The sequence below is a fragment of the Musca domestica genome, unplaced genomic scaffold (assembly GCF_030504385.1).
Source record: "Musca domestica strain aabys unplaced genomic scaffold, Musca_domestica.polishedcontigs.V.1.1 6, whole genome shotgun sequence".
In the NCBI taxonomy this organism is placed as follows: Eukaryota; Metazoa; Arthropoda; class Insecta; order Diptera; family Muscidae; genus Musca; species Musca domestica.
The window spans coordinates 24,280,990-24,306,654 of NW_026712363.1; the positions used below are offsets into that span (position 1 = coordinate 24,280,990).

Below are 25,665 nucleotides of genomic sequence, written 5' to 3' on the forward strand. Positions count from 1 at the left end.
TACCCACCGAAATTGTTTGAGATGTCGTATTTGAAGTCCATAATGGATGTTACAGCCTGTGACAGAAAATTGTCTATGCTGGTCCAGATCTTCGCACAGCTCCGATATAACGGTATCTCCCTATATACGATATTTTGATGATTTTAGCTACATTATTCACCGTCTAGTTCCAGTTTCGAATTTGAATATGGTAATTGCTTATGAAATTATGTGTGTGTGAAATTTGAAGAGAGTTGGATGCTTATTTCGTTTTCTTTGAGCGTTTTGTTTTTCAAAATCTGGAACCCTATGTGGGGGAGGTACCAGAAGAAATGTCCCGCTCTTTTTATCTTTATAACTGACCTTGTGTTGCGTTGCAATATTAACATGTACCAAGTCTGAATGGAATCGGATGTTAATTTCGGGTTTTATGAGCTTCATGGATATTCAAAATTTTGAACCTTTGAGTACCAAAAGGAGTGGACCGATATATTCTATGTTCACACCAGATCTGGTGTTAATAAAAATATTGTGATGTGTGTAATTTGAAGACAATCACATTTTATACGATTTGTAATTATTCAAAATCGTTCATTATTGTTCATTTTCTAACCGGACCTAGCACTGATGCAAATATTGGGATTCGCAAAGTTGGACCAAAATTGGATAATCCTTTATCTTTCTGTACAGTAAAATATATGTTTTTTATTTTGAAAATTTTGGCCTTTTGTGGGGAAGATACCAAAAGGAGTGGACATATATATTTCATCTTAACACCAGATTTTGGCTTAGTAAAAATATTGGGATGTGTGTAATTTGAAGACAATCAGACTCCTACATCACATTTTATAAGAGTTAGAATTATTCAAAATTTTGACCCTTTGTGGGGGAGGTACTTGATGGAGTGGACCGATACTGTCCATTTTCGCACCTGACCTAGCACTGACGCAAATACAAGGATTCGCAAAGTTGGAGCAAAATTGAATTATCCTTTATCTTTTTGTGCAGTAAAATATTATTTCGTTATTTCGACTAGGCACGTTTTTACCGTATCAAATGATATATACCCTATTATTACCATCGGAATAATTGTTTATCAAAATTTTTGCCGGTAGATACCAGAAGGATTGATATGATAAATTCTAAATTTACATCAGATCTCTGGTTGAGAGAAATATTTTGATGTACCATGTTTGATAAGAATTACTGACTTGTTTTGCAAATCATGGGAGATTGAGGTATTGAAAATAATGACCCGAAGAAGTCAGCCCATATCTGCCATCTTCACAACAGGTATTGTGTTAAAAAAATATTGAGATATGTGTATTTTGAAGAGGACCGGGTTCTTATTTCGCATTTTATGAGAGATACAATTATTTAGAATTTCGACCCGTTGTACCGAGGTACTTGATCGAGTGGTCCTGACCTAGCACTGATAAAAATATTACGATTTGAAAAGTGTGCACAAAATTGCATAATTCTTTCTCGTTCTTAAGGTAAATTACTTTCTGCGAAATGTTTGTCCCTTTGTGAGGGAAGTACCAGAAGGAGTAATATTACGATGTTTGGACAAAATCGGATACTCCCTTTGAGAATTATCGTGCGCACTAGCCAGACAGACGGACGGACACCCCGAGATAGACACCAAATGTCCTGAAACAGATTTGGTCCAAAACGACCTAGATCGAAAACCCTTAATTCAATGAGGTACGTTTTGGCCTATCTAATGATATATGCCCTCTGTAGCCATATGGCTGAGGGTATGAAAACGTTGTAAACTAAATAATAAATTGTGGCTAAAACCTATAAAATACGGAAAATAAGGAGGAGGAAAGTTATACATCATGTAAAACACCAAAAATTTAAAAATAAAAATAAATCGGTGCCATAACAAATATTGAACCTTTATTTATTTTTTGCGAGGAAATAAGTTAGAAATTCAAATACATATTGTGGCTGAAATCTTCAAAACACCGAACATTTGAAGAAGCACCGATGGATAGTTGGTGTAGAATTTGGCCAAACTTTGGATAGCCTTATAATACTGCTAAACTTAGATTGAGTTCGAACATGGTGATTATCGGCGTCCTCCTTCCTCTTTTGATTCCTTCACCATTTGTAAATTGAGGAAATTAAGAAAAATGTATACCTCACAGAATGTGGGCAATATTGACACTCTATTACCTCCCTCACAAAAATTCCAAATATTGAATAATCAAAACCCTTCATGAAATTCGAAATAAGTCACGTATGATCTTCAAACTTTGTGCAACATCCAATCATAATATGTTTGTCCAACTTTGATCAGCTAAAATATTTTATATGGCTTCGCTCACCCTTTCGTACCTCCCTTCACCCTTAAACGATGCATATTTAAAGAAGTTAAATTATTCAGACTGTCATCAAGGTCATTTAAAATTTTAAAATGCGACAATGACTAGAATTATACTTCTGAAACACTTACAGATCTATGCTTAGAAAAATACTTTCCAGTCTCTTTTTAGCTAAGTTGTTCGTTTATATCCCACATATATTCCACAAACTTGGATCATATTTTATAGTAAGTGGGATTTGTTTTATAGCATTTTTATAGTAAAACAAGGGTTGTTGAATGCAATAATGTTCCTTACCATAATTTTAGAGCACCGAACGAAATTTTATCGTAGACACACACCATTTTTTACCTTCCACCAAAAATAGTATGGAGGGTATTTAAAGTTCGTCATTCCGTTTGTAACTCATCGAAATAATAATTTTAGACATTCTTGATCATCGTAAAATTATAAGACGATTTAGCCACGTCCGTCCGTCTGTTTGTTCTAATCACGCTAGAGTCAAAACGAATAAAGATAGGAAGCCAAAATTTCTTACCGATCTCTCTTTTGTCTGCAGACAGGTCAAGATAGGCTATATCGGTCCACGATATCGTAGAACCCCCATATAACAATACCTCCCGATATTAGGTATTTTGATGATTGCAGCCAAAATTTTCAATGGAATTTTCTGAATATCCACACAATGAGTTTCTTCTGAGTAATTTACCTCCCAGAAGAGTATTGTCTACATAGATCCACGTTATCGTATAGCCCCCATATAACGGTACCTACCTATATTCGGTATTTTGATGATTTAAGCAATATTGTTCACCGAAATTGTTTCGAATTTCGTATTTGAAGTTCCTAATGGGTACTACAGTCTATGACAAAAAATTGTCTATACAGGTCCTCCCTATATTCGGTATTTTGATGATTTCAGATTATTCACCGGATCGGATACTATTGGAAAAATTGTTGACTTTTTTATCTTTAGAAATTGAAGCTTAATGTTACACGAATATTGTCTCAAAACTTATACAAATCTATATATATAAATGTAAGTTGTGTTAGTTACTACGCTTATAACTTAAGAACCGCTGGACTGATTTTAAAGATCCACACAAATTCGGAGTTGTCTCCACTCCGAAAAGGATAATATCCAAAAAAATCGCGTAAAAATGTGATATATTAACATTTTCATTTTGACTTTTCAAATGTACAATAGTAATGTTTTATTTTGCATGATTTTTTCTATTTTGACTGGCTTTTTTCTAATTTACATTTGTAGTGTTTTTTATATTTTATTTTTGAATTCGAATAATAAAACCAATTTATTTAATTGACTTGATTTCTTGAGAACTGAAATTGATGGCGGGTTACATGGAAGTGTAATATCGAATTATATGGTGGCGAAACGGAATAGATGATATCGAAATGATTTAACGCGGTCACACCAAAAGAAAGATAATTATTAATTAAAAGATAATTACTTTTTCAAATTCGCTAAAAAATCACGAAAAAGAGATCTCATTGCAAAAATTCTCAAATCGGGAAAAAATCGAAAAGATTTTCAGTGGAATCGAATTTTAAAATAATAGTAAGGGTCTTTAAACATTTGCTGTAATAAATCAGCGAACAAGTTGAAGATTTTTTCAATTTGCTATTCTTCTTTTGTCATTTTTTTTAATTTGTTTTTGCGAACACATTTAAACAACCAAACATGACAGAAAAAGCCTAATGGAGCTCATTTCAAAGCGTGGACCTACTTCTTTCATGTGACAATAATCCGTCCAATGAGAGCTCAAAATGCAAAATACTTTGGAAGTACAATCAGTAAAATACCAAATTTAAAGGGTGCAAAATAATAGAGCGAATGGGACTTTTAGTAAGAAAAGGATTTCTATCCTTCCAGGAATTCTTCCCAAACATTCAAGATACCTTAAATCACTTTTGCAGGTCATGATATCGATCATAACTCACGGATAAGGGTACAACCCGATTTTATATTTATATAACCATCATATGATTTAAGCTATTTTTGGGGTCTTGGCCACTTTTTTCATATTTTGGCCCTTATTTGGCATCTTTGTCTCTAAGGGGTTAGGGAACCATCATACAGATAATTGCCACATAGAAATTTATTCATGTAAAGTCCCCACATTGGAGTATCCCCAAGTCCACTTTCACATATAATGTGTGGTCAGAAAAGAAAATTTTGTATTCTATTGAATTTGTAACTCTCAAGAGAATATTGGTTGGAAACGTAGATTTGGGAAATACATCTATATGATAATATGGTGGATAAAACTATTTTTACTCATTTAAATCACGCGGAATGTTTTTCAGTTTGGCATGCTATGTTGTTCTGTTAAATTTTTGATTTGGTCTCTATTTGTCATATTGGATTATAAGGGCTAGAAGAATGTTTTCAATGTAGGTCGATGTCTCGGAGTAGTGCCCATATAAAAGTATCTCTTGATTTTACCATATTTCAAAGGATTTGGCTAAAAATGTGTATTTGGGGGGTGAAAACTTACACAAAAATATGAACATATCTACAAATTTTAGAATTTTTTCCATATAATAGTACCTCTGCTCATTTCACTGGAAGATTTTGCTACGATTTTTACCATACTAAAAATGAATTTGATCCCTTACATGGGGATAAGATTGATATATACTTTTTAATAGATTTGTATAGCACATCCACACCTTTGAAGCCCACGGCTTAAATATGGGTACAGGTATTTTAAAACACTTTTAATCGACCAGTACGGAAACACTTATATCAGTCATATCTGTGAATAATTATGCTTTGACAAATATGCATAATAGACAAAAACTACAGGCCGGCAACGCGGACCGGGCCAGCTAGTTTAGAATATTTGTTTAAGTCTACCAGCTGCAAACAAATACAAAATCCTTCAGAAATAGAAATACAGGAGTTCACATGCCATATGGCTACAGAGGTATATATCATTTGATACGGTCAAAACGTGCCTCACCGAAACAACGGTTTAAGACCCAGGTCCCTTTGGACCAAATCTGTTTCAGGACATTTGGAGTTGATTTAGAGGTGTCCGTTCATCCGTCTGTCTGTCTAGCTTGGGCGCACGATAACTCCCGCACGGAGCATCCGTTTTGGTTCAAACTTGGTACATCGTTATATTATTGTCAAACTTAGATCTAGTTAGGAGATGAATAATATAGGTCCACTCCTTTTAGATACCTCCACCACCAAAGGTCAAAATTTTCTCAGAAAATAAATTTCCGCATACAACAAGAACGGATCATCCAATTTTGGGTAAAATTTTGCAAATTCTAATATTTGTATCAATGCAGAAAATGGACAATATTGGTCCACTGCATCATGTACATCTAACTTTTCTTTGAATATTTATAACTCCAATGAAATGCGAAATAAACATCTGATTCCCTTCAAATTTCACACATCCCAATATTTCTATCACATAATTAGGTGTTAGGATGAAATATATCGGCCCACTCCTCCAGATAACTCCCCCACAACGGGTCATAATTTTGATTAATTATATCTCTTATAATTTGCGAAATAAGCATCCAATTCTCTTCAAATTTCACACATCCCAATGTTTCTACTTTCAAAATACCTGGAAGCTCCCCCACTAAGGGTCAGTATAGATCGAGTTTGGAAATGGGTATAGGTCCACTCCTTCTGGTACGCCCCCGCAAAAAGTCAAAATTTTCACAGAAAATAAATTTTCCGCATGCAAAAAGAACGGATCATCAAATTTTCCCAATATTTGTATCAGTGCTTTGTTAGGTGCGAAAATGGACAATATGAGTTCACTGCATCATGTACCTCCCACACGAAGGTCCAAATTTTGAATATTTATAACCCTTATAATTGAAATTTCACACATTCCAATATTTCTACTTACACAAGACCTGGTGTGAAGTTAGAATGTATCGGTTCACTTCTTCTGGAACCTCCTCAGTTTCCGATTGCCTTCAAATTTCACACATCCCAATATTTCTATCAACACATAATCAGGTGTGAAGATGAAATATATCCGACCGCTTCTTCTGATACGTCCCCCACAACGGGTAAAAAGTTTAATAAAATTATTTCTTATATAGTTTGCGAAATGAGCACTCAATTCTATTCAAATTTCACACATCCCAATATTTCGACAAAAATAAGACCTGGTTTGAAGATGGCATATATCGGTCCACTCCTTCAAAAAGGCAACATTTGAAATAATTATATCTCTTATAATTTGCGAAATAAGCATCCAATTCTCTTTAAATTTGTCAATTTGTCCACATGTCAATATTTCTACTAACGAAAGACCTGGAAGCTCCTCACTAAGGGTCAACTGCATCTGGAAGCTCCCCCACTAAGGGTCAACATTTTGAATAACCAACACGCTTATAAATACGAAGTAAGCATCCGATTCCCTTCAAATTTCACACATCGCATTATTTTTATTAACTCGAGTTCAGGTGTGAAGGTGTTAAATATCGGTCCACCCCTTCTGGTATCTCCGCCGCAAGGGGTCAACATTTTTAATATTTATATCTCTTATAATTTGCGATACAAGTGAGCGATTCTTTTATTACTTGGTAACCTGAGATGTGGTGTAAATATAAAATTCATCGGCTCACTTCTGCTGGTACCTACCCCACAGAAGGTTTAATTTTTGAATAATTATTCGCATAAACTTGGAAATAAAAATTAAATATTCATCCCAATATTTTTCAGTATTAAATGAAGTGGAATACCACGGTCCACTATATCTTGTACGTCACGCACATTTCCTTATTTTCCAAAAAATGATTACATTTCTCTTGTAAAGATGAAAAAGTAGCCGATAAAGCCAAAATCTGACACATTTATATTAGACTTAGAAAAGATACGAAATGACAACATTGTACTCCTTTGGAACCTTCCCCATAAAGGGCCAACAGTTTGAATAATCATAATGCATATTTAAATAAACGAACTGTAGCTGAGGATATACATCTGTCGGTTTTGCCGACTTTTTAACTTGTGGTTCTAAAATTTGAACTTTTGACGGAGGAGGTGCCAGACAATAAATTCGATCTAAGTCTGATAAAAGTATAACCCGATTGTACTAAATAGGATGCTCTTTTCGCATTCAATGAAGTATGTACTTTATTGAAAACATGTCCTGGCACGAATTTCGACCAAAGAGACATGGCTGAGGTCCTTAGAGTATAACCGAGATTTTATAAAATAAAGTGACGCATGACAATTTTAGTGCCATTTTCCGTTGAAATGAGAAGAATTGCTAATCAGTGTTAAGCTATGCGTTCTCTTTTTAGAATATGCCGACTGTATCGAAAGTTATGTACAATTCCTGTCCCGTTTTTTGTGTCATTGTGACGTAAAATAAAATATAACTTTATAAATGGTCATTGGTTTACATTTCTTGTAGCATGGTCGTATTGTTTTTATTTAAAAGTGAACAGTTTATCTGATTTTCTTAAATTGCAGTAAATCCAGACCCTCATGAATATACCTCGGTGAAGCCCATAATTGAAAAAAAAAAAATCCGCTACCTTAGCTCTGTTGCCCCGATTTATTCAATTTCCACAAATTGTATTCCACATGGAATCCAATTCAAAATTGGAACATAATTTATAGTACGTGGAATCTATTTTTATAGCGCTGTTATAGTAACATTGAGGTTGTTGAATTCAGTAAACTCTTTTCGCCATAATTTAAGAGAATTTAACGAAAATCACAGACATAAATCAAATTGTTTTGTCTAGGCTCAAATAAAAAATTGGCTTAATTGGAATCTACACTGTACACAATTTTAAAGTTCATCCGTGGCGAATCAATTCCTGTGAGCAGTCTGCTACATTTCATTATAAAACAGGGGATGAATTTAATTTTAAATGGAGATAACAACATCTCGATTTGTATACCCTACACCATAGTATGGAGGGTATATTAAGTTTGTCATTCCGTTTGTAACACCTCTGAATATACATTTTAGACCCCACAGAGAATATATATTCTTGATCTGCATAAAATTCTATGTCGATTTAGCGCTGTTACTCTAGCTTCCGAACGAAATGAAGTAGACTAATAAAATTTTACTCAAATGTATATAATATCTGCAGCCTATGACTATGAGAAAATTGTCTGTACAGGTCCACGTTTTGGTATAGCCGCCATATAATGATACCTCCCTATATTCCGTATTTTGATGATTTTAGGTACATTATTCGCCGTTTTTTTTTTTTTTTTGCAAAAAATTCAGTCCATTTGAGCTGATATTAGTGATTTGGAAACCTGAAATCGGATAAAGATATATATGGGAGCTATATCTAAATCTGAACCAACCTTGACAACATTTTAGGGACTTATTTCTGAGCTGTATCTGATACCAAAGATCATTCTGGTGGGGTGCATATTACGAATGTGAAGGACTTAAAAACATACCAGATGAAACTTATATATGGGAGCTATAGCTATATCTGAACCGATTTAAACCAAACCAGGTCGTTATCTGGTTCACATAAATCGCCAAATGTTCTTCATGCTAAATAACCATTTTCATATCAAACTGTAGCTTCTCAGATGTATTCCAATTTTTAATAAGGGGTTCCTTATCTCCACATTCCACATCCACTTTTGGATTCTATTTTATAGTGAGTGGAATGTGTTTTCTAGCAGTTTTATAGCAAAACATTGGTTTGTGGATATAATAAAGAACATTTACAATAATACTAAGCTTTTTCTAGTCTTGTAGCATAGCTCTAAACCTATAGCCTGCCTCAGAACTTTTTCAACACTGATGATAGACAAAGAAAATAAAATTCCCAAGAATTATCTACAATCCAAAAGCAACCCACTGTTTTTAGATCCCTCTACATAAGATGGAAATAATATCCGGTTTTTCTTGATTGGATTAAAAAAGGGTTATAGGATTTTTTTTATCATTATAGACGAATATTTGAAAGCATTATTTTAACGGGCTATATTAGAGAATATTTCTCATGGGCCATCAGAGAGGGTCTGCTAATCCTGTAATTTAATTTTGGATTAATTTTGAGGATCTTCATAGAATAACTTTCTGAGTTGATTTATGCATGTCAGTCCCTCCGTCTGTCTGTCCATGTATTTTTGTGAACAAAATGCAGGTCGCATTTATTATCCGATAAAAATGAAATTTTCCAAACAATATTTGTTTGGCCCAAGGACGAAATTTATTGAAATTTAGATATAGCTCCCATATATAGCTTCAACCGATTTCGGGTTAATTGTGCACCAAATGACCAATATCAGTCCAAATGACCTCCCATAAATATGTTTCATGCGCTTTCGTGTTTAAGACCCTCAGATTCGCAATATGCACTCCACAAGAATGATATTTGGTGTCAGATATCAGACACATCCCAAAAATACATCTGTCAAATTGGATATAGCTCCTATTAGGATATAGCTCCTCCTAGGATATAGTTCCTACATATATATCTATACATATCTATATATATATATATATATATATATATATATATATATATATATATATATATATATATATATATATATATATACATATATATATATATATATATATATATATATATATATATATATATATATATATATATATGTTGCTTTTGTTTTGTCCAAGCCAAAATCGGGTTAATTGACTTTACCAAACATTATTTTTTATAAAAAAATGAATTTTGGTTTTATGTTTTAGGTTTTTAAAAAGTGAATAAAGTACCTAATTTAAAACAAGAAAATTTTTCTTATTTTCTTAATTTTTGAAAAAGTTACAGGGCATTCATTCTCCTTGTAATTTCAGTTGCTTTAGTTTTGGCCACCAGTGTATATATACATATATATATATATATATATATATATATATATATATATATATATATATGTATATATACACTGGTGGCCAAAACTAAAGCAACTTAAATTACAAGGAGAATGAATGCCCTGTAACTTTTTCAAAAATTAAGAAAATAAGAAAAATTTTCTTGTTTTAAATTAGGTACTTTATTCACTTTTTAAAAACCTAAAACATAAAACCAAAATTCATTTTTTTATAAAAAATAATGTTTGGTAAAGACAATTAACCCGATTTTGGCTTGGACAAAACAAAAGCAACTCTGTTGTACATTCATATAAACGCTGCAATTTCAGTTGTTTTTACTGTGATATTTATCGCTTTTTGCTTCCTTCGATAATTTCGCTTGTCATAAATCCTTTTTGAGAAGTTTTTTACAACAGTATGTGTTTTTCTTTCCGTTTTTTAAGTACTGTCCAAAAAAAATTAAAAATGGCTAAAAGCAAATACAGTACCTGAATAAAACAGCAAATTATCGGTGACTATCAAAACAACATATTACAGAAAATGATTTCCGAGAAATATTTCATAAATATTTATGTAATTTCATAATTATTTCTGTATACTAAGTCAGTTTTTTGAAACTGGATCAGTAGTAACAGTCTATAACGGATGAAGGCCGTGAAAAACTTCAGCCCGTACTGATCCACAAATTGTGACAGAAATAAAAAACAACCATTTAAGAGTTCAACTGGATTGGTGAGAGAGCAATCATTGGATATAACCTCGAGATCAGTACCTAGACGAGTAGTGACAGCTGGTCTGCATGCCCGTAAGACATCAAAAAACCATTTATATCTGAAAAAATCAAAAAGGCTTTCGGAAACGATAATATTAGGTGGAATCAAGCTCAATGGAAAAATCATTATTTCTGGGAAAAAGTTTACGTTTAATATTAAAGGCTCAGACGTGAAAAATTTTACGGTGAGAAGGCCAAAAAATGAAGGACTCAAGCCGCAGTGTTGTAAAGGTACAGTGAAGCATGAGGGAGGGTCAAAAATGACGTGGCGCTGTTTTTCTTTCTATGGACTTGGGCCTATCCATAAAATAAAGGAAGTTGTGGATCGGTTTGTTTACAAAGATGTGTTGGACATCACGTTGTTCCCTTACGCTGAGTAAAATATTCGGCTGATTTAGGTGTTTCAGCATGACAATGATCCCAAACTTGTATCAAAACTTGTCAAATATTGGTTGCGGGAGTCAAAAATTCATGTTTTGTTATGGCCGGCACAATCACCTGATCTAAACTCCTTAGAAAACCTTTGGAGTATCGTAGATAGGAAGATCAAGAGAGATTCGGAAATAAATAAGCACAATATTTTCTAAAGAATTCGGGGTGCCTGGGAAGGCACACCCAAGGATGAAATTGAGCGTCTTATAGATTCAATGCCTCGTAGGTGTGAAGCTGCTATCAAAAATAATGGTTATGCTATCGACTACTAGCCAAAATTTAATTATTTTAAAATAAAAAATCAAAAGTTGCTTTAGTTTTGACCAAGCAAAAATTGGGTCACTTTAGTTTTTCACATATTATTTTTCGTTCAAAATTATTTTTGTATTTTTATTTTTAGTTTCTTAAAAGTGAATTAAACCCCTCATTTAAAACTGGAAAAATAATTACGATTTGTTTATTTTTGTAAAAGTTACAGGACATTTATTGTCTTTGCGATTTAAGTTGCTTTAGTTTTGGCCACCAGTGTATATATATATATATCTTTATCCAATATCAATCAGGTTCATCGTGCACCAAATGAACGATGTCAGACAAAATGACATGAATTTTGGTACATCCGACCGAATTCAGTCTAGAGACAAGGACCTCAAATTTGTGAAAATCGGATCAGATATAGCTATAGCTCCCATATACATGTTTCATCCGCTTTGGTGTTTAAGACCCTCACATTCGTAATATCCACTCCACAATAACATTCTTTGGTATCAAATACAGCTTAGAAATAAGTGTTTCAAATTTTGTCAAGATCGGTTCAGATTTGGATATAGCTCTCATATATATCTTTATCCGATATCAGTTTTTCTGTGCACCAAATGGCTAATATCAACTAATAGATTGAATTTTGTCACATCTGACGGATTCCGTGTAGAAGCAGGTACATTAAATTTGGAGAAAATCGGTTCAGATATAGCCATAGCTCCGATCTCATCCGATTTGGTGTTAAAGTCCATTACATACGTAATATTCTCTCCACAACAATGACATTTGATACCGAACATGAGATACAGCTCGAAAATGTCTCTGCCAAATTTTATCGAGATCAGTTCAGATTTTTATATGCCTTCGATATACATCTTCATGCGATTTAACGGTTATTGATATGGTTATGAATATTATCATATTCAACCGAATTTTTCCATTTGGTGAAACTGGGTCCGGTATACTTATTGCTCCAATAAATACTTTTTAATATAATCCTTATCGAATCATATCATACACTATATCATATCATATCATATCATACACTATACAGCAAATTTTGTGCTAGAGGTCCATAAACCTCAGTCAAACTTATTGAAAACCGGTTGGATATAGTTCCCTACTCTAAAGCCATGATACGCAATCAAATAAGGTTCATAGTTGATATGATCTACTTCATATAAATTCCCAATATAAACAATTTTTTGTTACAGGAGTTCTGCTAAATACGCATAGTGGTGTAGGGTATCATATAGTCGGCCCCGCCCGTCTCCGTCAAATTTAGTGAAAATCGATACAGAATCGGATATGCCTCCCATATATTAGTTCCTTCTGAGACCAAATTATAATTGCTCTAAATCCAAATGTTGATAGGTGGTATGAGAAGGGACTCGGAAATGATCCCACACCAAAAACAAAAAAAAAAAAAAATTAAGAGTAGACTTCGTAAGAAACTCAGACCCCTCGAGCAATCCTCTCACAAGCAAGTTTCGCTCCTGAGTGAAAAGGATCAAATCTGTGCTCGGATCTTTATCAACAGAAGATTGCATAATAAAATCATATAAGCGGTCTATGCACCTTTGTGAGACACAAAAAGAATTATATTTTTATAGAAGGCTTCAAAGGAGGTCGTCATACACAAAAAACCCTTACCTACTAAAAGGCTTGTATGATTCTTGTACATATCTCCATCTGACCTCACCTGTTCCATTGCAAATAAAAAGTTCTCCTTCCTCTGAAGGATCAAATATTTATTTCACCTTTTGTTGTAGTCATTTTTTTTTTTTTTTTTGGTTTAGATTTTTATTTATTATTATTTTTATTTATTTATTTATTTATTAAACAATATTCTTATTCTCCATCGACATCATTCGATTTATGTTTTTGCTATTCTTATTTCTTCTAGGCATTACAAAAAATATGTTCTTCTTCTGTTCTTGTTGTTGGTTTTTCTGTTTTTTTTTTTTTTTTTCAAAATTTTTATTTCATTCAAATTCCTTGCTCTTAATATTCGAGTATTCAAGTCATGTTGTTATTGTTGTTTTCATAGCTTATTTCGCTTATAAAAGATATTGTTTGTTTGGTTTTCTGTTTGAGGGGGGCTGGGCCAGGGGGAGGGTAGGTTTTCTTAAGTTTTAGGCAATATTTGAAAAATTATTTGTAAGTTTATTGTAATCTATGGTGGTGGTGAGAAGATGATTGGGGACAAGGGGGATGGATTTATGAGTGTGTATGTAAGTTTTCTCCTTATTATTGTAGTTTACCTTTATTTCTTTTTCGTTTGGTTGTTTCTTCAACATTCTTTTAAACTAATTATTATTATTGTATGTTATGTTTGTATTGGTTTTGTTTTTTTTTTTTTTATTATTCACTTTCATGGATTTATTTGTTTATACTTATATTTAATGATATCTATGACAACAATTATTGAACAAGAAAACAAAATTTTGAATTCCGAAAGATCGCAAAAAAATATGGAAATATAAAAGCTTATAAAACCCGAGCGAAAAGTTTGAAGCCTAAGTTTTCTAGCAAAGAAATAAAGCCTTTTCTGTATTTAAGGTTTCATGAAATTATGTTGTTTATTTAAGAAAATATATTTATAATGATGTAGTATAAAGTAATACTAGGTGTGAGCAAGCCCCAAATAAGGACTACTTTTGACAATAAACTTAGTTGGACTTACTGCCCGACCTTATGTAAGATATGGGTGTGAAGAAAAGGTAAGGTGAATTTTTATAGCACGTCTTTTAGAGAGACAAAGGAATTGTATGATCGATAAAAAATGTCCTGAAATGGATTTCGAAGTGGCGTATAAAACCTTAATTTCAATAAAGACGTTTTTTTGGCGTTATCGTCCATTTTAATCATTAATTTGAGATTTTATATATGAATAGGAGTTATCAGACGAAAATTACCGATATATGCCAAGAGTATTGCAATGAAAACCAGTAAGGAAAGGTCAAAAGTCGGGCAGAGCCGACTATATGATACCCTACACCACTATGCGTATTTGGTAGAGCTCCAGTTTCAGTTAATTTGGGTTGATATAAGTCATTTGGTGCACAATAAACCTGAAATCGGATAAAGGTATATATGGGAGCTATATCCAAATCTGAACCGATTTTGACAACATTTTACACACTTATTTCTGAGCAGTATCTGATATCTGGCACCAAAGATCATTGTCGTGGAGTGCATATTACGCATGTGAGGGACTTAAAACTTCAAATCGAATGAAACATATATATAGGAGTTATAGCTATATCTGAACCGATTTTCTCCAAATTTGAAGTATTTGCTTCTAGACTGAATTAGGTCGGTTGTGCCAAATCGGTGCACTACTCACCCGAAATATGTTGAAGATATATATGGCCAATTTAATCTCATTCGGATAAAAAATGCGACCTGCATTTTGTTCACAGAAATACATGATCCCACGGACTGATATGCATAAATCGACTCAGAATATAATTCTATGCACATCCTCAAAAGTAATTATGGACATATATCGCTTCCTTCTCGAAATTGTATAAATTTTTTGACATTCAACCGAATATGAAAATTGTGACAAATTGTGACTACTTCAAATCCATGATACGCATTCAAATTAGTTTCATAGTTGGAATGAGCTCCTTTACATAAATTGCCAACATAAACTTTTTGTTACGGGAGCTCTACTAATTACGCATAGTGGTACTACCATGGTACAATGAGTACAAGGTAGGCTAACTTTGAAAAAATTGCAAGTATAGAGGTCTACCTGTTTGGCTTGTAATGTCAGAATTACTATCAAAACAATAAAAAAGCAAACAACTTGTTGCATTGATTTTGAATAAATAATTTAAAACCGCGAAAACGGAATGAAAGGTCAAAATTTCCTTTCAAAATCATGTTCTATATATCTCTTATGGTTTATTTCGCGACAAAAACTGTAGATTTTGTCGATGCGTACGTCGCAATAAACATTTTGAAAACACCCGAATTTGAATATTTTCTGAACAATTTATTTATTATTGAAATGAATACATACACATAAACAAATGAAGTTGACATATTAAGCCAGAAAAATAAAAAAATTGAAATCATATGGTAGTTCTGCCCTACCTTGAATTCATTGTACCATGGGTACTACTACATTGTACTATTTTGTACATTTTGGTACTTGCCAATCTCTAGAGGAATAATCTTAAAATAATCCATTTTATCTCACCCCAAACAATAAACATCAATGCTGAGTTTTTAGTACTTTTCGTAAATTCCGCTCAGTCCCATCAGTGACCACCTTGGCAAATTTTAGAATTTTTGCTACATTTGCATTTAGTACTTTTGGCACTTTTTAACTACCAAATATATGCGAAATGTTTAATCAAATTTTGAAAAAATGTGTCTACTGTCTGACCAAGAAATATTCCAAATGTCAGAATTGTAGTTCTAACTGGATAATATTTAGTACCTATTGATACTTAATTCCAAAAACCCCTCCTTATCTCGTGTCTGCAGCAGTAATGCGTAATATGAGCAGGCTAACGCCAAATATGTAAAAATTTGGCTCCAAAAATGGCTTCATTTTTAGTACAATTACGTGCTTTGTACCATTTAGTATTTTTCAAAGACATTCCGAGCTATAAACGTAGTTTTTAAGAATATTTGCGAAGAACCATTAAGGTTATTAACGCGGATTTTAAGGGAAAATTTCATGGGCTTTACAAACTAAATCATTGATCTTTTGAGGAATAATTTAAGAGGAACTTACATTTGTAAGGCCATTCAAGGATGTCGTAAATTTTTTGACGAATATATTTTCAGGGACTTGTATGGTTATATTGCTGGAGTTTATTGAAGAAGTTTATCGTAGATTTTTAAATATTTTTTACGGACATTAAATGCCATAATCATATTTTTTCAAGAATATTTTCCCAGAGGAAAGAATATTTTTGAGCATAGATCTATTATTTATTTGCACCTCCATTTAGCAATAACTCTGTATGTTAAATTTTTCGAACACAATTTCTAGCCCTATTGTCTTTAATTTGTAATTTCGGGATCTATCCCATACTCCAAAGAAAAAAAAGAAACGCCGAACATTTAAGAAAAATCCAATGAAATGAAAATGTACCCATTCAAAGGCGTTATTTCTGAATCAAAGTATATTAATAAAAAAACAACAAAAACAACATAAAATTTTCAGGCTTTAAAACCATATATTCGATTTTTATGATCCCCTTCTAGCATTTTCTCTCTTCTTCTCAGTTAAATCCCCCTTTTCATCTCTCGCACACTCCCAATAATTCATGGCCCACCTCAGGATTCAAGCTTGCCACACGTTTGCTGAATTCCACAGCATCATACTGCAATACCAAATCCAACAATTTTTTCTCCAGCTCCGTATAACCATGCTGATTAAACAATTCCAACACTTTCAGATCCTCCACGGCAACATCATCCGTTTTATGTTTATAAGGCGCCACAACATCAATGAAATCTTCCAACAATTTAAAAACTTTAATAAAACAAATTTCTGGAGTCGCTTTGGTCTCCTGGGATTTTAACAAATAATTTTCCAATGCCTCTCTGTGTTTCACATATGATTCCTCCTCTTGTGGAAGTTCTCCAATAACCTGCTTCACCAAAGGTTCAAATTTCTCCGCCAATTGTTTGGCTGATTTGTAAAATACCACGGGATCATTAAAGTCTTCCAAGTTCAATTGGGCGCCATCCGTGGCTGTAACGAAAGAAATCTACATTTTAATGCTGATGAGTTTTGTAGGTGTTTTCAGATTGGAATTTTTACCTTCATTGCCATTGCAATGGCACAAATGACCAGAAGCTGTTTCATTTTTCTGTCGTTGTTTTGGTTTCTTGTCAAGCGCTTTGTTGTGTTTTTATTGTGGTCTTGTCTCGAGCAATCGTCAGCTGCTACTGAATTGCTTCTGGTCAGTAAATCAATATCAACTCGTATTGTTGTCTTCAATCTGTTGTTAATAGTTTACATTGTTTGCTGAGCTGTCAAGTCAGCTCTGGCTTTTTATGGTTTATGCTGCGAATTTTGAATATTCGTGAGTTGTTGTTGCTGTTGTTTCATTAACCAAAACATGGTCGTGACCTCATTTCTTCAACGCCATGAAGATGAGTAGTGTGAAAAGTTAAGAAACGCTTAAAGCTTAGCTAAAGATATGCCAAGAAAACAATTATCATTCCCATGGTATCTCGTTGTCTCTTTGTTCGAAATCAGTTTCAGGGCATACTCATCCAAATTTAGGTTTTCGATCCAATGTCTCTTTGGACGAAATCAGTTTCAGGGCATTTAAAGTAAATACTCTGGGCGGCTGGAGCACTCGATAACTCTCGAAGTTAACTCTAGGAAAAAAATCTCATCAGGAACGTTTTTCCGCATAGGAAAAAAATCTCATCAGGAACTGAGGAGACGTTTTTCCGCATAGGAAAAAAATCTCATCAGGAACTGAGGAGACTTTTTTCCGCATAGGAAAAAAATCTCATCAGGAACTGAGGAGACTTTTTTCGTATAGGAAATTTTTAAAAAATAATTTTTTTTAAAGAAAAGTTTTTACAAAAGTGCGCGATGGTAAATTGCTTTAAAATTTTTATCAATTGGGTCCGAACTTGGTAAATGGTAATATGTGTACAAAACTGAGATCGTAATAGAAAATGGGCCTCAACTGTAGGTATCCCGCACACAAAAGTTTAAAATTTCCAAAAAGGCAAGTCAAATAGAATCAGTCGGTTTTACCGACAGATGTATACCCCCAGCGTTGACTTATGATTATTCAAACTCTTGACTCTTTATGGGGCAGGTTCCGAAAACGGCCAATATTGATTGGTTCGTATCTGACCTAAGACTGTTATAAATATTACAACGCGTCAGATTTGGACTATATCGACTACTTCCTGTACTTTATATGAGACATGTGCAAATTTTTGGAAAATGTGGTAATATACGTGAGGCACCAGATATAGCGGACCGAACCGCTATCGTTCATTTCGCACCTGACCTAGCACATACGCAAATATTGGGATATGCAAAGTTGGAGCAAAATCAGGTTATCCTTTCTCGTTTTATACAGAAAATTATTTTCTTTGAAAATTTTGACATTTTGTGAGGGAGGTACCAGAAGGAGTGGACCGATATTGTCCATCTCCAAACTCGATCTAAGTTTGGCAATAATATTACGATGTACCAAGTTTGGATCAAATCGGATACATCCTTCGAGAATTATCTTGCGACAGACGGACGGACGGACATGGCTAGATCGACTCCAAATGTCCTGAAACGGAGTTGGTCCAAAGAGACCTAGGGTTTAAAACGGTTATTTTGTTTCGGCCTCTGTAGCCATATGGCTGAGTATATAAAAAAACAGTAAAGAAAGGTCAAAAGTCGGGCATTGCCGACTATATGATACCCTATACCATTATGCGTATTGGGTGAGATGAAAAAACTGCAATCAACTTCAGACTGCTATAATTTCTAGGCCACTCGTCCGACAGCTGCTGTGGTGTGAGCCGCCATAACAGCCGATTGTCGCTCTCCGCTCATTTAATCGACCGTGGCATTAGAATAAATGCCGAATATTATGGTGAAAATATTCTGGAGGTTGTATTAAAGCCTTGGGCACGCAAACATTTTGGCCGCAGACATTGAACATTCCAACAGGACTCAGCACGCGCCACCCAAGAATAGTTACAAAATAAGGTTCCTCGCTTCATTTCCAGCGCACAATGGCTACCAAAATCTCCGGATACCAATCCGACGGACTATTGTGGCTGGAGTATTTTGGAAAGCAAGGTTGGCACTAAAAAACTACCAAAGTGTCAATCACCTCGAGCAAGCGCTTCGCCGGGAATGGGTCGAAATACCGCAGAGCAACATTTGGGCAGCATATGATGGTTTCATTGGCCGTTTGAAGGTCATAATTCGTGCCAAAAGTGACCAATTCGAAAAAATCTAAATTCATTCTAAAATTTTATGCTAGTTGCGACATTTTTTGTTTTTGTTGAATAAAATGTAAAAAAAAAATATGGCATTTGACTTTGTTGCAGTTCTATTATCTTACCCTGTATGTATGGGAGCTATAGCTATATCTGAACCGATTTTCACCAAATTTGATGGTCTTGCTTCTAGACTAGGTCAGATGTGCCAAATTACAGGACATTGGGACTAATATTGGCCAAATTTTTCCCACTTCTGGTTATTAGATCACTATCCCTTAGGCTTCAAACCTTTCGTTGGGCGCCATTTACATTTTTTTCTCTTAAAAACAAAATAAATGTAATAAACTATAAATCATATGCAATTTGGAAAAACATATCGACATTTAATGATCAATTCTTTTTTTTTAAATATATTTGGTTATACATATGTAGCGGTTTTGTTATCTTTGGTTTTGATTTTTTTTTTAATTTAATAATATTTTCTTTTTTTTTTTTGTTTTTATATTCTGCATAACATTGCTCTTATGGCCTAAAATATTAGAACGAACGCATCGAAAACGAAATACAAACATATTTCTAAAAGAAGTATTTACACACAGCAGTTGGGGTTTTGAGATCTAACAAGGGCTCAATTAGATTTCATTTGAGTCCTCTTCGTGGCACGGAGGTTATTTTGTAAAGGTAGTAAAGAGATCAGCTGATTTTTGTGAAGTAAAGAATGGCAGCTGGAGCCAAGATTATTTGTAAAAAAAATTATTAAAAAAACAATTAAAAATTATTTTTTTTTCATTTCATATTTTCTTTAAAAAAACAAAAATCGAGCTCCTAAAGCCACATTAAACCAGTAAGGAAAACTAAGAAGTCGGGCGGGGCCGACTATATGATACCCTACACCATATTGCGTATATGCATATTTAGTAGAGCTCCCGTAACAAAAAATGTATTTGAATAAATCATACCATCTATCAAAATTTGGCTTTAGAGCTGTTATAATTTTGTTTCAGAGGCAACTAATGTATGGGAGGCATATTCAATTTTGAATCAGTTTTAACCAAATTTGACGGAGACATTTTTATCATTCATATCAAATAACATTGCTATAGAGTGCATGATATCACTTCGAGAAGGATTATTTTAAAAACGATATATATCGGAGCCAAGTCCCATGAAATGAAAACGTACGTCCCCAAATTCACTCCATTTGGGCTGATATTAGCCATTATTTCCACAAAAAACTTGAAATCGGATTAAATATATGTATGGGAGCTATATCCAAATCCGAACCGATCCCCATAAAATTTAGCAAAGATATTTTCGAGCTCTATAAATTATATGGTATCAAATATCATTCTGGTGGGATGCATATTACGCGTGTGAGGGACTTAAACCCCAAAATCGAATGAAGCATATATATGGGAGCTGTAGCTATATCTGAACCGATCTTCACCAAATTTGATGTACTTGCTTCTAGACTGAATTCCGTCGCATGTGCTAAAATGCAGGTCATTTGGACTTTGGCACAATTTGGGGCACAATTAAAACGGAATCGGCTGAAGATATATGTAGGAGCTATATCCAAATCTGAACCGATCTTGATAAAATTTGGCGGAGATATTTCTGGGCGGTATCTGATATCTGGTACCAAATATCATTCTGATGGGGTGCATACTACGAATGTGAGGAACTTAAACCCACAAATCGGATGAAACATATATATGGGAGCTATAGCTATATCTGAACCGATTTTCACCAAATTTGATGTACTTGCTTCTAGACTAAGTTCGTTTAGATGTGCCAAAATTCTTTTGAACTTATATTGGCCATTTGATGCACAATTAACCCGAAATCGGCTGAAGATATATGGGAGCTATATCTAAATCTGATCCGATTATCACTAATTTCAATAGGGTTCGTCATCGGGCCAAACAAATATTGTTTGGAAAATTTCATCTCAATCGGATAATAAATACGACCTGCAGTTTGTTCACAAAAATACATGGACAGACGTACGGACGGACTGACATGCATATATCGACTCAGAAAGTGATTTTATGAAGATCCTCAAAATATTCTCCTTTTTTCTCCTCGCTTTCTTCTCCATGTTACAAACAAATGCACAAAGACATAATATCCTACCACTACTTGGTGTAGGGTATAACCGTAACCGTTTGGGCACCGTAACATTACGTTTGGTTCATCCCACAGCGCCACAGAAATATGTATTATAACAACATCCGAATGGTGTCGTATACAAAAATCATAAAAAATCTGCTGTTTTAACTGTTCTCACCTTTAGTACCAGTATAAAATAATAGGAAGCCTTTTGTAACTAATGTTAAATGTAAAAAAAGTAAACAAAACAACGCCCTCTAGACGAATACTTTTTTAATGACACTAAACCCTTTAAAATTCTCTAGTATTTCTCTACCATAATAAATTAACTTTGCATAGGATCGTTTTTTATTTTTGTGTGATTTGCTGAACCTTCAGTACTACCTTTACAAAATAGCGTGCCATGTGGCAAAACCTATTTTTCTTTGTTTTTCAAAAACTTAAATTATAGTTTATTTGTTTGTATTATTTCTTCATATTTTTTACCGTGTATCTCTCTTGGTTTTTTAAAGACATGGACATTATACAACTAAGATTCTAGATATAACTAACTCTATTTCACTTCCACTCTCTCACGCTCTCACACCCATGCACTCACAAACTTATACACAAACATTTACTCAGATTATAAATTGTCTAGTATTTCAAAAACAAAAACAATTACTCGCATTCATTCACAACACAAACACTCTCTCATTCACTCGCACATCCACTCAATAGAGACACTCTCTCTCTCTCTCTCTGTCTGTCTTTCTCGTTCTAAAGGCTTACAAAAATAATTTGAAAAACAATGAAACTTAAAAGCACCGCATCTAAACCTTAGCCATTAACTCTGATGGGGTCTCAGGATCGCCGGTGCTTGTGAGATCGTTTATCGTTGTCACCAAAGTGTTGACGACGGTATTCACCACATCTGGAATTGTGGCCACGGTGGCAGCCACTGTCGACAGCACGGCCAAAGTGCCGCTGGATGTGGAGGCCACCAAACTGGGTGCTGTGGTTATCGAACCAATTGCTGCCATTGATGTTGAGGTGCTGGTGTTTAAAATCGATAGCAACGTTGATGTTTCCATGGTCGTCGTGGTACTTGCTGTACTACTGCTGCTGGGACTGGCCACTGTGGGTGGTGCCATTGTGGAAGTTAAAATAGCCGAAGCAATGGCTGTGGCATTATTAAGTAACGATGGACTGGTGGTGGTTGTGGTGTAATGCGAATACAGAGGATGATCCATGATATAGGGGTATTTGGGACATGGATTTGTTAGCTGTGCCCCCAGCATCGATTCGAAAACATAACCAATAAAAGAACCCACAGTGAGGCCCACATTGTAGGACAGGGTCATCATATTGCCTGTTACCTCGCGTAGAGTTGCATTTACCTTGGCCGGGGCCAACATCATGGGAAGACTGCCGGCCAAACCATTACTCACGCCCAAGGCAATGGTGAAAATGAAAGCTGCCGTTTCTCCTGAAATAACCGGTTGATGTCGTGGGGCACAACACAGCAGCAACAGTGGTACCAGAACTATACGCAATCCCGACATCAAAATCAATTGCCGCCTTGACCATGGGTATGGCACCCCAGCCAATGTTTTGCCAATCAAATCGGAAGTATTGAAGGTAAACATCAACAGTACCGGCATCCAGGTGCCCAAACTGCATGAAACGATTTCCGATTCAATGCCAGGATACAGTGACAAGGTCACACAATAAGCCAAGGCAATACAGACCATATACGGGTAAATAGATTGGGCCACCTGCCATCGTGATGCAAAACCGGTCTTTAAATCACTTAATTTTCCTGGGGTACAGGTGCCAGGGGTCAAAACATGTTCCACTTTAAAAGCCACTGTTGTGGGTGTGGCCGGCTCTTGTGGAGTTGTGGGAATGTCGGGTAAATTATTCAGGCCCTCAATAACACTCTCGCCTGCCGATGGATTCGATAGCTCGTAAACGGGATTGCTGAAACTCAAGGCAGCCGGTGTGGTTTTATTCGGAATCGGTACTGTTGGACTGCTGGGTTCTAGTGTCAGCACACCATACTTGGCTGTGGGCGTGGATCCATCAATTTCATTCTGCAAAAAAAGAAGATACAAACATTTTAGAAAAATATTTGAAAAAAAAAGAAACTAAAAATGGGAAGTCGGAATCAACTCTAACGCAAGTCTGAATAAAAAAGTATGCTACTGAATTTCGGGGTGTTCAATATTACATGGATCATCTAAAAGGAGCTAAAATTGGGAAATAGAACTAAATGTTAAAACAAGTCTGAAAAAATGATGCTACTGAATTTATGGGTCTGAAAAATTTCAAAGATCGTTCCATTAGCTTCCATAGAAAAATATTTGAGAAAGGGAGCTAAAAATGGAATGTCGAACTCAATGCACCTGAATAAAGGATGTTATGAACAACCTAATGGGACGCCATCTTCTTGCGTGCCGCTTACTGCGGTGCGCTTAGTCGGGGCATATTATTCTGTCAAGGGGTTCTCAACCCTTCCACCATCAGCCCTATGAGTCGAACACTCAAAAGAAAATGAATACAGAAACAGATACAATATAAAACGACAAACCCGACATACAACCATGACAAGGACACTTGGTGTCCCCACACTTTGCCCGACCATCCTTGACCCTGTGATCCTTCTAAACGTAAAAAGTTAACAAAATAAAAATAATTCTGGAATTCCTAACACCTGTGAATATTGTGAGTCCTTACTCAGGCAATCACTAATTAATCTAAGGTCTTAAATTTCTGCCAAATCTGGCCACTAACTCGACCTTTAATTTGTCCCTAAAAGAGGTCTCTTAGCGGTTAATGCTGGACATTACCTTTTTGATACAGAAAAAAAAATGCAATCGTTTACCTCTTCCTACTTCAACGGGGTAACCCAGCACTCACATATGGTTCCCTGTGGCCGAATGGTTCGCAGTGGCCGAAAAATGACTCGTGAGCTGAACATATCGCAATATTCCATTCGGCAAATATTAAAAAATGAGCTCGGTTTACAGCCATTGAAATTCCAAAAAGTGCAAGAACTTACACCGCAACAGAAAGAAAATATACTCAAAAGAGCTAAAAAGTGGTTTCGCTTGGCCGAAAGGAGTATACTACCGAATTTGGTTTTCTCCGATGAGAAAACATTCGTTGTCGAGCAGTTTGTAAGCAAACCAAATGTCAGCTGAAAATGTGCACCTTCGGTTGGCCACCAGAACTCAAGCTCCGGCCATGGTGATGGTGCGGGCAGCTTTCCGCTCGTATTAATCGACTGTAACGTCAGAAAAAAAGCCGAATATTATCGCGAAAATATTCTGGAGGGTGTATTAAAGCTTTGGGCACGCAAAAATTTTGGCCGCAGATATTGGACATTCCAAGAGGACTCAGCACCATCGCAATCAGCACGCGCCACCGAAGAATGCTTACATGTGCGCTTCATTTCCAGCGCACAATGACCACCAAAATCGCCGGATACCAATCCATTGGACTCTTGTGGGTGGAGAATTTTGGAAAGCAAGGTTGGCTCTAAAAAATACCAAAGTGTCGTTTGAAGGCCATAATTCGTGCCAAAGGTGACCAATTCAAACAAATTTTGTTGCGGTTTTTTATCTCATCCTGTATATTTGAGACTGATTCTAATTGAGATCAGATACAACTCTATAAGTGTACAAAATACTTTGTACCTGTCCTAGGTCTGTGGCCAAAATGTTTGCGTGCCCAAGGCATTAATACATCCTCCAGAATATTTTCGCGATAATATTCGGCATTTATTCTGATGCCGCGGTGGACCATCGTCTGTTATTGCGGCCCACACCATCACCATGGCCGGCACTTGAGTTCTGGTGGTCAACCGAAGGTGCACATTTTCAGCTGACCTCTTTGGCAAGCAGTTGAGGCGCTGGAAAATCTAACAATAAACAATAAATATTCTGAAACACCACATGTGAACAATTCGGTGATCTGACGCATATGATCATGTGTGAGATAATAAAGGTTA

The 25,665-nt window shown here is 35.1% G+C and overlaps 1 protein-coding gene across 4 annotated transcripts in view; it reads right to left on the minus strand.

The window, feature by feature from the left end:
- Positions 1-13,556: 13,556 nt before the first annotated feature.
- The window catches only part of LOC101895567 (equilibrative nucleoside transporter 4), a 29,131-nt gene continuing 17,022 nt past the window's right edge, over positions 13,557-25,665 (minus strand). For 2 of the 4 annotated variants that reach the window (XM_005187684.4, XM_020038261.2), the window contains one exon: positions 13,557-23,746. In XM_005187684.4, coding sequence (XP_005187741.1) covers positions 22,484-23,746 — 1,263 coding nt within the window. In that variant the 3' untranslated portion in view covers positions 13,557-22,483. The remainder of the gene's footprint in view (positions 23,747-25,665) is intronic. The other 2 variants (XR_009343759.1, XR_009343760.1) reach the window with 2 other exon arrangements.